At 44.3% G+C, this 13,552-nt stretch overlaps 1 protein-coding gene across 1 annotated transcript; it reads left to right on the forward strand.

The window, feature by feature from the left end:
* Positions 1 to 536: 536 nt before the first annotated feature.
* On the forward strand, positions 537 to 10,836 carry Hey2 (hes related family bHLH transcription factor with YRPW motif 2). The gene is made up of 5 exons (XM_048425383.3): positions 537 to 680; positions 2,650 to 2,728; positions 2,853 to 2,936; positions 5,466 to 5,547; positions 8,726 to 10,836. The coding sequence occupies exons 1-5, from the start codon at positions 598 to 600 to the stop codon at positions 9,415 to 9,417; spliced, it is 1,020 nt and encodes a 339-aa protein (XP_048281340.1). The 5' UTR covers positions 537 to 597; the 3' UTR covers positions 9,418 to 10,836.
* The last annotated feature ends 2,716 nt before the right edge of the window (positions 10,837 to 13,552 follow it).

A 13,552-nucleotide genomic window follows, 5' to 3' on the forward strand; every position in this document is an offset into this window, starting at 1 on the left:
GGAGGGACAGCTGAGTGGGGTGGGTCGCGGAGCCTCGCTGCCCTCCTCCCCTCGTCAACCCACCCCCGACGTCACACGCATCTCAGCCACGCGCTAGCGGTTATTCTTTAAACCTAGGATAGAAACGAGGCGGGAGAGAACGCGACGTGCAGAAAAGGGCCTCAACCCCGGAGCCCGCCCGCCCGCCCGGAGCGCGCCCGCGCCCGCCACCCTAAGTCACCGCGCGCAGCTCCAGGCTCCTAGGTGCGCGGACGCGTTCCCACGCCTCTGCCGGCACCTCGCGGCGGGCATTGGCCAGGGCGGGTCCGCCCCCTCCTTTTTAGCCAATAGAAAGCCACGCCGTCCCAGGGAGGCGGGGCCTGGAGAGCGGCCCGGGCGGGCCGGCGAAGACGCAAAGGGCCCCGCCCGCACGGGAGGCGTGGCCGGCGCCGGCTCTTGCGCCCAGGCTGGGCTGCGGCGTGGGAAAGAGCTTCGAGAAGCAGACCGCGCCGCCCGGGGAGCCGCGCTTGCAGGAGCCCGGGTGGGAGGGAGGGAGGAGGCCCGCGGGGAGCGCGCTGCGTCCGGCTCGGCGTCGGTGGCTGCTCGCTCTACGCCACGATGAAGCGCCCTTGCGAGGAGACGACCTCCGAAAGCGACCTGGATGAGACCATCGACGTGGGGAGCGAGAACAATTACTCCGGGTGAGCGCCGAGAAGCGGGAGAGTGTCGGGAGCTTCGGGATCCTAGGAAATTTAGGGGCTCCGGTTGAAGAGGAGAAAAGTTGTCCTCGGGAAGTGGGTGCTCGCGGAGCTAGAGTCGGGGTGGGGCGAGAGGTAGGGTTCGCGCTAGGTGTGGGAAGCGACTGGAAGGGAACTGGGAGGGAGCGTGCAGGAGATGGCGAGGGAGGGTCCCGGGCTGTCAGCGCCAGCACGCGTACAGGCACGTCCGGGCGACGCCCCCGCCACTGGAACTGTATTTAGGGACAGTTCCAAAATAGGTCTGAAGAAAAGAAAAACAATTTGATTTCTGTTTTGAAAGAAACTGGAATCGCGAATTGAGTTTTTGAGAAATTAAAGCCTTTGCGTTGTTAAGGCTAAACAGACCGAGTTGCGCAGGTTGACAGAGGGTGATCTGGCTGACCCATCCGTGAGTGACAGACCTAAGGAGCAGAGGAGGCAGCGTTGCTTTGACTGCGTGTCCTTTAGTCTCCAGAAGATCGGCGTTGTGATCACAGAATACAGACCTCTAGTTTCCTTTGACAGCGAGATTACCCAGGCATTTTAGAGCCAAGGCAGGTCAAATGATAATTGCTTCTAATTGGCATGCCCAGAAGCACCTTAATTATATATCTGCAGCTGTCACTCAAAGAGCGAAATCCTTCCTGCATGTAGAAAACTGGTTTTATTTCACAGACTTATTTTAAAACTTAGAAATTAAAACATCAAGTTTTAAAAAGATGCATGAGACGCTGCTTACCAACTATCTTATTACTGAAGGGTCACATCTTAGAAAATGAAAACGGAGGCTGTCACCTGAAAAGGTGAACCCTGTAGAGAAGGGGTGAGAAAGAAGGGGCGGTTGATTTGGAATTAAGATACTGAAGTGAGAAGATGAGGTAATGGGAGAACTTCTAAAATGAAAGAGAACAAACAACATGGCCTGGAGAATTTAACACCTTAAAGAACTATAGTATCCGTGAATCTCAAAGCGACACATGTGAATGTATACTCGTAGGAGAGTGCACATTAGGTGACCAACTCTGTGACCAAATAAGTGTTTGATTAAGTATAGAAATGCCGTCCAGTAAACTCTAGGTGGATTGCAGCTTCTTGGGATTTAAGTGTAGTTTGAATGCTGGTGATAGTTTCATTTTCAGAGCAAAGCGTGCAAAGAACTAAAGCAAGATTTAACTTGCCTAACAATGATATGGTTAGGGTATTCTTTTAAAACGTTAGTATGCAAATTAAAAAAACCCATCCTTTTTATGGTACTGAATATCAGTTGTTGAATTTTGGAATGGTACAAGTATTTGATTTGTTTTAAAAGTTGCATCCAGAGACAAGGTGACTTTTATCGTGGGGCTCATGTAATGTTCAGTCTGCCTGGCAGGAGCTAATGGGGCACATACTATCAGATAGGCTTGTTGACCTTTATGGAATATATGAGAAGAAATAGAACATATTAGTCTCTGACCTCCCACCCTAATTGGCCGTCGTTATTTCACTGGAGAACTCAAAAGTTCAGGTTCATTTTTTTTCCATTTGAATTGGCAGCTAAATTATCCAGTAGCATTTTTTAAAATTACATTGATTTATTGTTTCGTGTATGTGTGTGGCATGGTATGTCATCGTCACCTCTGTGCAGAGGTCCGAGTGGTTGTCCCCTTTTCATCATGTGGGTCCAAGGAATGGAAGTCAGGTCAGATGGCCAAACTTTGTGGCCATTGCCTTAACTTGCTAAGCCATCTCAAGGCCTCACTAACATTTCTTTTTTAAGACTTGATTACTACCCTGGGAACTAAAAAGAAAGCCAAAACTAAGGGAAAAAATAACATAGACATGAACTGTGCAATCGATCTGAATATTAACAGGCACCATGAAGCACCAGGGTGGGGTGGGGGACAATTGCTACTCTGGTTGCGGTACCTGACACAGGCTTCCTTCTCCACAGGCAAAGTACTGGCTCAGTGATGAGGTCAAATTCACCCACAACCACCTCTCAGATTATGGCAAGAAAGAAAAGGCGAGGGGTAAGCGATTCCCCTCTTTTGTCTCCTGCCATCTAGCATGGGAACCTCTGCTGCTGCTTTCCTGTCCTGAGTACTGTTACTGTATATGTATCCTTAAACTTCTGTTTTGGTTTCTTTGGGTTAGATAATAGAAAAAAGGCGTCGGGATCGAATAAATAACAGTTTATCTGAGTTGAGACGACTGGTGCCAACGGCTTTTGAAAAGCAAGTAAGTTACTCCCTTCCTCCCCCGACCGCCCCCCTCAAAGAAAAGGCTCAGAGCATCTGATTTCTCATCTGGGAATGTGGACTCTTGCTGAAGCTCATTAAAATAATGGTGTGTGTGCCCTGATCCGGCATAGACCAGCCATTTCAATAAAATGCTTTGTTGTGGCAAAACTATTAAAAACATAATCCATCATGGAGTTGAAAACATTTCCATTCTTTAGCTTATTTTCCCCTTAAGGGAAACAGGACTCATGCTTTCTCTGGTCTTTGAATCCAGCAGGGATTTTGTTTAAAATTGTGCTGTATGTAGTTTTCTTGAAAAAAATGTATCATATGTGAAATATCATTTTTTCCCTCAAACTTTGAAAGTACTCTTTTTAAAAAAAATCAAAGTCAAGAAAGTAAGATTCTATTTTGGTTTCCTAAATTGTACTAATACAATTTATTTAGCCATCCACTTTCATTTTTAATTCTTGGGTTAATAGAACATTGCTTGATTTGGGACATAGTTTGGAAGTTTAGTAAAACTCAAATTAGTCATAAATGCTGCTTTTCAAAGTTCAAGTATTCTTTTACGTAAAAAAAGAAGAAGCTATTTCACATTTGGGACAGCAACAAGCCAAGTGCTTACACTTTCCTTCGTGGGTTTGGAAGTCTTGTTTTTCCGTTCTGTCTCTGTAGCTAATTCATGGGCTTCTAAGAGCATCTCTCCAAGTACGTAGCAGTTTCTGTGCTGAAAATGTTTTCTATTGAGTTCCAAATTGGGTGCAAAACATCAGTTGGTTGTTTATGCTTCTTTTTGCTGGTTTGTTTGCTTCGTGATTCTGCAAACACTGTACAGCAAGCCCCGCAGAGCCTTTGGAGGCTGTCCAGGGCGGCAGTTTGGCACTTTCGCTGTAACTGCTCATACATCTTCACAGACATGGCAAACAATGGGAAGGACAGGACATGTTCTGCTATTGATTCTGTATATTTAAGACAAAAATACACTGTGCAATTCATATGCTGAGGTTGTCTTTGGTGGCTTACTTATACTGTTATAAGTAAGTGTAATTATAATTCTCATTGGTAGGCTGCAAATGAAAATGACAATAACCTATGAACATTTTTACTTTTTTGAGTACTGAAATTTCTCCATTGTGACATTGAAAAGCAGTCACTTGGGTGGTTTTTTTTTTTCCTTAGTCTTAGTTTGTTAGGTTTCTTTTTCATAAATATTGACTTAAACCTTAAGAGCAAGCCTCAGTTGTTGGCAGTTAGTTATCGTAAACATAAGCCGTCCCATTTACAGAGTCTGGCTGCCAACCCTAGTGAGCTGGCCCTGTCACAATTAGGGGAGAAGAATATTCTTTAGAAAATCTAAAGAACTGAAGCTCCTGCTATTTAATTAAATTAAGAAATAAATTTAAAAACCACTGAGTGTAAGAATCTAGGAACCTAGAATAAATGTCAGGATTCTTTTCACACACACACACACACACACACACACACCCCAAAACAACAACAGCCGCCACGTATTGATTTAATTATCCAGCTCCTCTAGGAAGTTAGTGAGAAACCAGCATGTCCCCAAGACACTCTCGGTGGCACGTTTGTTTCACTTGGTTCTCAAAGGCTGCTTTATTTTAAGAAGGGGAACAGTGAACACATATTGGCAAGACGGTTTTACTAAGAGCAGCTTTGAATGATTGGAAGATCCTAAGTCATGTATGACGCTCTTTAAGAAAACTGCAAACTAGTCCTTTTTCTTTGTGATCTTAGAATTCACAGTGACACCTGCTGGTAACCTTGAAGGTCCTTTTTTAGTTTGTTTCCTTTACTCGTGGTGTCTATAAGTTATCTTAAGTTCACTGGAATTTTCTACTTTAAATGTTCCACTGTTGAAGTTTTGTTAAAACGCTATGTCTTTATCCTCTGGAATTAACATTCAAGTATTGAGCTGCTCTAGACTTCAGTAGTAATGACAAATGAATGTGCCCTAATGAAATATATCATTAATCAAGATAGAGATCAAACCCAAAGTCTGAGAGTTTTGCAGTTGGCATAGTGTTTGTGCAGTGAACTTAGGAATATGATTGTTCTTATTATTTAACGAATCATTTCTTCAGCGCCTTGTTCTGGTCTCTAGAGTTACAAGCTGATGTCATCGGCCAAGCAATAGTGACTGGTGTTTTTATATAAAGTTTAGCTGACAAGATCGCTCAAAGTTAAGAGAAGGAACCAAACTTGTAAGCCAATGGTTGACACACACCACAATTTCAGCAGGTTCTGACGACCTGACCGGCATAGTTGCCGGCATGCACACACGTGCAGCACATGCACAAACACACACTCACACACACTAACATGCATGCACATGTGTGTACACACACAATTAAAATTTAAAGTAAAAGGAATTCAGGTCCCCCCTGTGGTGAAATTAAACAGAATTTTATAATAAGAGGCAAAATTCCAACTGTAGTACTAAGTTCAATATATAAAGTACTAAGTTTCTGCAAGACTCATGATACTTTATTATTTGATTCTAAAGGGATCTGCTAAGTTGGAAAAGGCTGAAATATTGCAAATGACAGTGGATCATTTGAAGATGCTTCAGGCAACAGGGGGTAAAGGTAAGCGCTGGTACCATTGTTTCGACTCCTTTCTACCTTTCTCTTTTCATCCTTTTCGTGTCATAGTCTTAAGAAAGTTACAGTTGAACAGGCCTCCAACAAGCTGGGAAAGGCAGCCCCAGATTAAAGGTGTGGCAATCAATGCTAATGGCAGGATTGAACTCGTGGGAAAGGACTTCTTGAACAAAAGAAGCACTTGACCCTGGACTTGTGTTTGCTTTCCTAAAACTGTGGGACTAAAGCTTCCTTCACAGCAGCCTGGTCAGGGATTTGAGAAGTGCATGCTGGAATCTACACAGAAAACCAAAACAAACACACAAACAACCAAATATAAACAAGACTGGGGTCCTCTCTCTTTCTCTCTCTTTCTCTCACTTTCATTAAATCAGGCTAGGACTCCAATAATTCAGCTATTTAAAGGAAATGAATCTAGAATTATTTTTGCCATTGCTTCCCCGACCGTTTTGGCCTGTCTTGACTTTACACCAACCACAACACTTGAAGTACAGGTACTGAATCCCTGCTGGAAGGAGCAACAAAACAGGCAGCTCCTGGGGAGAACTCAGAGCAGTGGATATCCAGGCCCAGCCCTGTGCCGTGATAGAATGCCCTTGACAGTACATTGTGGAAGAACTGTCAGATCGGTGTCGGACCCGCATTCTAAAAATGGTCCAAACCCAGAAGGCTGTAATACTCCCATTTCATCATTCCACTTCCTCCCACCTCAGCCAGACTTCCTGTTGCCCTTCTAGAGACTTCTTACTCTTTAACGATGCCTTTGTTTTCATCTCAGCCAACTCTATCTCACAACCCAATAAAGAGAGAAAGCTTCAAGCAGTTAAGTGCTGCAACTGAACGCTGAAGGCCTCCTAGATGCATCATAGGCTTCCTCAGCAGTCTGCGGGTGTTAGATCTGGGCACAGCAGGGCACTGTGGGGCAGGGCAGGGCAGGAAGTAGAGACAAGTCACTTTTACTAATCTGAAAACTGATAGAACACCAGCTTTGACCCGAACCATCTTCTACTCATGTCAATAGAAGAGATTACTATACATCATGCCCATATGGTATATCTGCCTCAGGTCACAATGTCCCAAGAAACTATCTTGAATGAATGAAAAACAGCACAGGACGCCTGTATTCTTGTAGCATAGAAGCTAATGGTGAAGTCTTAGAAGTGTGTTGCCCTACCCAAGTTGGCTACAACCTTTGACCTGAGTCAGAGGCAGCCTGTTGGGAGTTAAACAAGCAGCACCTGCTCCAAAGGCCCTAAGTAGTGTGATTTCATCAACCTGCCACCTCAGGATTTCAGGAGAACAGTGAAGTTAGATGCTGTGCAAGGAAAGCTACGCGATTCCTCTTACCTTCCCTTGAAGTGGCATCCATGATGTGAGGAGCTGCTACCAGAGCCTTGAATATTCGGCATGAGTTGTACTTCTAGAGTAAAACCCTCCTTTGGCTTTACAACACGTGTTGTCTTAGTTCTTGTCCGTGACCCCTTGAGCAGTCGTAGAATTCATCCCAGATGAGTGAGCGACCAGACATTTCCGACCAGTCGCCGTCTGTGTCACCTGACCTCCGGGTCACTACAGAGGCCGGCACACAGAAGAATGTGCAGGCCTTGAACAAGAGGGCCTGCCAGTGTTTGCTCACGAGCCTCTAGTGTAGTGGCGAAGGACGTGCCCTCTAGAGCGGTTGCCAGGTTGTGACTTCTGGTTCTGCAGCTCGTTAGCTCTGTCACTGGAGTCAAGAAAAATAATAATCTAAGCGAACGCCATTTGTGACATAGAGTCAATGACGAAGGGCTCCTCCCAGGTGGGTGGAAATGGCTTAATAATGGACCTGAAGTCTATAGAACTGCACTGGTACAGAGGAAGTGGCTGTGGGCACGGGTTATTGTCACCTTGAGACACACTTCTAGCAGACAGCTGCTAATCATCCTCTCCCTGTGCTTCCAACAATAGAATAGGAATTACATAATTCGTAGTCCTTAGAATGCAACAGGGCCCAGCCATACACAGCCACATAGCTGGCAAACCGCAAATGCCACTTTACCAGCACAAGGAAATTCAAAGAAGCTGGTTTCTTTCAGTTTACCATAGAATTGTACTTGTGTCTAGAGAAACCCAAATTCTTGGCTTTTTGATATCTCTGAACTCAGGTTGCTACCTCCCTTCTTTCTTTGTAAAACGCGGAAGCTCAGACCTGATGAGGACACTAAAGATGGGCATGTGCATTCATTCCGGGGACCCTAAAGACAGGCATGTGCATTCTCTCCAGGGACCCTAAAGACGAGCATATACAATCTCTCCGGGGACCCTAAAGACGAGCATATACAATCTCTCCGGGGACCTGGAACACAGGCATGGGCAGTCTCTCTGTGGAGCATCCGCATAAGGAACAGCTTTTTCTCCTATTCCCGGGGACTTTGCTTAATGACTGCTCCAAGGGTCTAGGAATGAAAAGCAGTGTTAGGGCTGGTATCCCACCCTTCATCACAGTCTCTTGTTCACCTTGGTGCTGTCTCTGCTTTCCTGGTGGTTGTGTTTTCTCCAAACACCTTTTTTTTTTGTCTCACTTCCAGATTACCCAATGAATATATCAACAGTTTTCCACGGTGCTCCAATTATAAAGTGGCCTAAAGGAAATAGGAAAATTTTGCTCGCTAAAAGCATACACTGTAAATGCTTTCGATGAAAAGAACCTAATTTGGGTTAGTGGGGTAGCTCAAAGGCAGAGGACTTGCTTAGGATGCACAGGTCCTTGGTCCAGTCCTGGAAAAGCCCTGTAAATGACCAACTCTGTGAGTCTTTTCCTATCTCCATGAAAAGTATTGTTGAGGAAAGCTTATTATCCCATGATACCAAAGTTAATATATCCCCTCCCACTCCATGGGGTTATTTGAAACCTGAATGTCCCTAAATTAGTTTTCCTCTTGTGATATTAAGATCCTAGGTTAACTAACGCATTGCTAAAGTTGTCAGGCATGCTATTTGCCGAGTATCCTTTCTTTACTCCTGCAAAAAACCATGAACACAGCAGCCATTGTGTTTTGAGAAAGAGCCACCCTATCTCTTCAGAAGATCAGCGTGGAACCTAAGTGGGTGGTTGTTCTTCAGAGCCCGATCGCTTTTCCTTCTTCTGCCCCCTCACCTCTGACTCTCCTCAACTCTCCTTCAGGCTACTTTGATGCCCATGCTCTCGCCATGGACTTCATGAGCATCGGATTCCGAGAGTGCTTGACCGAAGTGGCTAGGTACCTGAGCTCAGTGGAAGGCCTTGACTCCTCAGATCCACTGCGCGTGCGCCTTGTTTCTCATCTCAGCACCTGTGCCTCCCAGCGGGAGGCAGCCGTGATGACGTCCTCCATAGCCCACCACCACCACCCCCTGCACCCACACCACTGGGCAGCGGCCTTCCACCATCTCCCCACAGCCCTCCTCCAACCCAACGGACTCCACACATCGGAGTCAACCCCATGTCGCCTATCCACATCTTCAGAAGTACCTCCGGCCCACGGCTCTGCCCTCCTCACAGCGACGTTTGCCCATGCGGATTCCGCTCTTCGGATGCCTTCAACTGGCACTGTCGCGCCGTGTGTGCCGCCTCTCTCCACCTCTCTCTTGTCTCTTTCGGCCACTGTGCATGCCGCAGCCGCAGCGGCCACCGCAGCTGCACACAGTTTCCCTCTGTCCTTCGCAGGGGCCTTTCCCATGCTCCCCTCCAATGCAGCCGCCGCAGCCGCAGTTGCTGCTGCAACAGCCATCAGCCCACCCTTGTCAGTGTCAGCAGCCTCCAGTCCTCAGCAGACCAGCAGCGGAACAAACAGTAAACCTTACCGACCCTGGGGGACAGAAGTGGGAGCCTTCTAAGTTATTCTTTGAATGTCTTGCAATAGTAACTGAATGTCCTTCATTTCAGAATCAGCTTCAAACCTCTGCACCCTGAAGGTAGCCATACAGATAACTACACAACATACAGAGTCACACAACAACAATAAAGCAGTTTGAGAAGCAAACTTCACAATCGGAAATGTAGTATTATCTGTTTTTCCCTTTGGTTAAGGCAGCTTGGCGACTGATATCAGCAACTTAATGTCACATCTATTTCCATTTGAACTTGCCTGGAAAATACATGGATGTCACCAACCAGCCGTGCTTCAGCACATCTGACTTGGAAAAGAAAAAAAAAATATGCCATAACTGAGTTCTCCTGAAACAGGAATGGAGAAAAAAAAGAATATACACATTTTCTAAGTGCCTGAGCTAAGGAGCGTAATGTAGCACAGGATCAGAAGGTCTTGACTGTTAGGCTGAGAAAGGGAAGAACAGACCGCATGTGTTAGACTGCACACAGTACTCTGTTGAAGCCAACAGGTTTTATTGGCCATAAAGATGAATGAAACTTAAGGTGAAAGACATAGTTTGGTCTTTGCCTTCTGTCCACAGACTTGTTAAGCATGGATATTTAGCAATCCATTGATATAAACAGCCATTCCACCCATGTCCACATTAACAGATATTTCTGCTCTGCCCGCAAGCTCGCATACATCCTAGTGAGACATGGTTTAGAACACAGCGCTTCAGCCTGTAAACCTACAGGTGTACAATGCACCTCGGAGCAGTTACCTGCTGTGTTCCCACCAGGGGCTCACTCATTCATGCCAACTCAAAAAACTCCTCAGTTTGCAAGTTTGGGTTAATTTATTCAGTTTCATTTGAGCTATATTTATATGTTTGACTTCTTCAGTTTTCTCCCGACAACATGTAATGTCTGTTCTTTTCCTTTGGGGAGAGGGGAGGTGATGCATCTCTGGAGGTAATGGGGTAAAGGAGAGAGGATTTGGAAGGAAAGAACTACATGGTTTAAATGCCCTTGGTCAAGTTAGCAATTGCATTTGATCCCAAATCACAATGAATGTATGCAATTAAGTGTACATAAATTATTTTTGTCTAGACTAGAACTACATAATGGTGTTTTGGTTTTGAGTTGTTATTTTCTTTGTTTTGATTTTTTATCTTGTCTAAATGACAAAATAATCTCTTAATACATTGAAATTGATTGAGCACGTGAGATTTTATATTTGAAAGAAAGACACAGCATGTATTCTTATGCACTTCGTTTCTCTGCTGTGTGGAGAAAGCAATAAAAGAATGTTAAACATTATGCAAAGTTATACTCATAAATATTTGTTTTAAAATTACTGTACCTAGTCTTTTCTGCATTACTTTGTAACCTTTTTCTATGCAAAACTTTACATATCACTAATTAAATGAAGTCCTTTTTGACTACTTCATGTGGATGAGTTGCTTTTCAGAATGGCGAGTTGACATGCCTTTCACATGGGGCTTTCTTTTACGGACTCTTTGAGACATAGTTTTTGGCTCATGTGTTTCAAAATCATCTGAAGGATGCAATTCACATTACCTGAAAATGAACTTTATGGAACTTATAGATTAAAACATAGATAGCATTGCAAAGGCAAAACATGAATATTTTCCCCTGCCTTGTGTTGCTTCTTCCTTATTTAGTTATAGACAGGGTCTTGCTCTGTAGCCCAACTTGGCCTGGAACTTGCTATATAGCTTAGCTTGGCCTCAAAATCAAGATCCTGCTGCCTCAGACTCCCAGCAAATGATACCTTTTGATCATCTATGGCTCTTGGAAAGGCACAAATATAGGACTTCAAATAAAAGAGTATCAAACACAGAGAAGGAGCCAGAGTGTGTGATATTGTGTAGCTCAAGAACAAGGCTTATTTGAGGAACAGCAGTGGATATATGACAGGCATGGCCATGCTTCCTGATGGTGAACCCTCTATGTCTGTCCAGGTTTCCTTGGTGAGGTGCAGATGTTGTGGTTGTGGCCCTCTTCTTCAGAGAAGGCTAAAATCATGTGGAACCTCTAAAGCCACTAGCCAAAACACACCATAAATAAATAACTTTGCATCATTCATATCAAAATGCTCAAATGAAAATGATGAAGAGACTTTCACCATACTTTGGTTTTGAAAAATGAGGTATATGGTATTGTAGGTGGAGCTCTGTTTTGTGAAAACCGTACTGCCTTTTGACGTGGTCACTTTCATGTTCTTGACAAAGAACTAAAAGGATTTGGGCCTTTTAAGTTTGTTTTAGGGGAAAGGAAAGAACTTTTAGGTAATTGATTTGTTGGTGGGTTTTATGTAAAAGTCAGTTTCAAAATTAATTCAGAGGCATTTTGGTAGAATTAAAGGGGTTGGGGGAGAGGCAGTTTGAGTTTTCCCCGAACCCAGAAGCTATGCACGTGCACAGTTAGACCATAGCCTTGTGTCTCCCAGCAGTCCACAGAGCCAAGTGCGTGCATAGCTTTGAGTTGTACTCCTCAGGTTTGGAGTGGCGTGTGGGACCTGATGCTGATGACACAGACATTCAGAGGAAGAGGCATGCTGAGATGCTAATAATAATAAAAAAAAATCTGGAGGAAGAGGTCTTCTCTTCCTGAGATCACTGACAAATATGACCTCTCCTATCTTATTTGAAGAAATATGAAGAAGTTTAAAGTAATACCAAAACCATAAAATTCCAAATATTACCTAGAACAGTGTCTACTCTGTCCACGTGTATGAAGGCATTATAACCTGAAGGAAGCCTCTGGGTTATCTTTCTTATACATGCGACTTATTTTTTTTTGCCCATGATGAGTTATCCCAATGCAAGAGTAATCATCTGAGAGGTGTCATCACAAAGGATTGTGATTTCAGAATGACATGTTTCCATGAGTCTAAGTCTCCATCGGTTGCTGTTGATTTAGGATCAATTTTTGGTGGGGGGACGCGTTTCAAGACAGGGTTTCTCTGTAGCTTTGGGGCCTGGCTGACTTCAAACTCACAGAGATCCGCCTGCCTCTGCCTTCTGAGTGCTGGGATTAAAGGCGTGCGCCACCACCACCCGGTTTAAGATCAATTTTTTAAGGAATAAGGAAGTCTACAATATATACACTTTACAGACTAATTTTAAAATAGCTTAATTAAATATAACACAGAAATGCATCTTGGGTTTCAACCACCACGGTAATGCTTTTACTAATGATGACTGCGATTTTCGAAGTCACAGCTAACAGTGTGCATAGAGGGGGCTAAATGGCCTCCCTTTAATGACTTTGTAAGCTTAGTGATTTGAAGATACAGGGTTTTGTTTGCTTGCTTGCTTACTTGCTGCTTGTTACCGTGTTCTAGTTGTTCAGTGACATTGCTTCCGCTTCACTTCCTGGAGGATTGCGGTCGACTTGATCTCCTGATTCTTCTGAGGCTTATACCATGGCCTGAGGGTGTGAGTATTTGCACCGTGGCAGCAAAGCATCCCAGCAAGCATGGCATTGAAACTGGCACTGTAGTTCATAATCCTGGAGAGGATACGTCTTCAAACGTCAGTGGAGATACCATAGAGAAGAAAAGCGCCTGGGCTAACACAGATGGCCTGGTGTAAGGCTCACAGGGGAAGTGGTTCTCTAGGCTCCAGGTAGTGCTTCCTCCCATGTCCTCATTCTGACTTTTGGGAAAGGACAAGGATGGGGTCAGTTAGGGAATCAGGTCTTTTGCTAGGTAGCTATTGGAACTAGGGCCACTTTAAGGTATGGGACTAGAAAGAAACTCAAATGAACAAATACCATCATGTTCTGTGCTAAGGCCAAGCAGTGTTTGGAACCTGTTTCCTCATCCGAGTCCCATACCTTTGCTATAGAAAGTCACAATACTATATTGGCATCCTGGGAATTGGAAAACAATATTAATCATTCGGTACCATCGCTACCAGGTTGATGATGACTACATGTGGGCCTGTTTACTTTTCCAGCCCATACTTTTGGTGTCTTAACCTTTGGCATTATTATTATTATTATTTTTTGAACTCATGCTCATCTCCATGATATCAACCTACCAGGGATGGCCAGGTTAACATTAAAGTAACTCTGCCAACAGATTTAGCATGGAACTTCTTTCTCTCCTTAGCAAGTACAAGGACGTTTACT

Source organism: Myodes glareolus, chromosome 1, assembly GCF_982192425.1.
Source record: "Myodes glareolus chromosome 1, mMyoGla1.1, whole genome shotgun sequence".
NCBI lineage: Eukaryota > Metazoa > Chordata > Mammalia > Rodentia > Cricetidae > Myodes > Myodes glareolus.

Bases quoted from the DNA above. Each gene is read 5' to 3' on its own strand.
- Hey2 (XM_048425383.3), top strand. From the start codon at position 598: ATGAAGCGCCCTTGCGAGGAGACGACCTCCGAAAGCGACCTGGATGAG. The intron at 2,729-2,852 runs GTAAGCGATTCC...TCTTTGGGTTAG, and splicing joins CAAGAAAGAAAAGGCGAGGG to ATAATAGAAAAAAGGCGTCG. The intron at 2,937-5,465 runs GTAAGTTACTCC...TTGATTCTAAAG, and splicing joins CAACGGCTTTTGAAAAGCAA to GGATCTGCTAAGTTGGAAAA.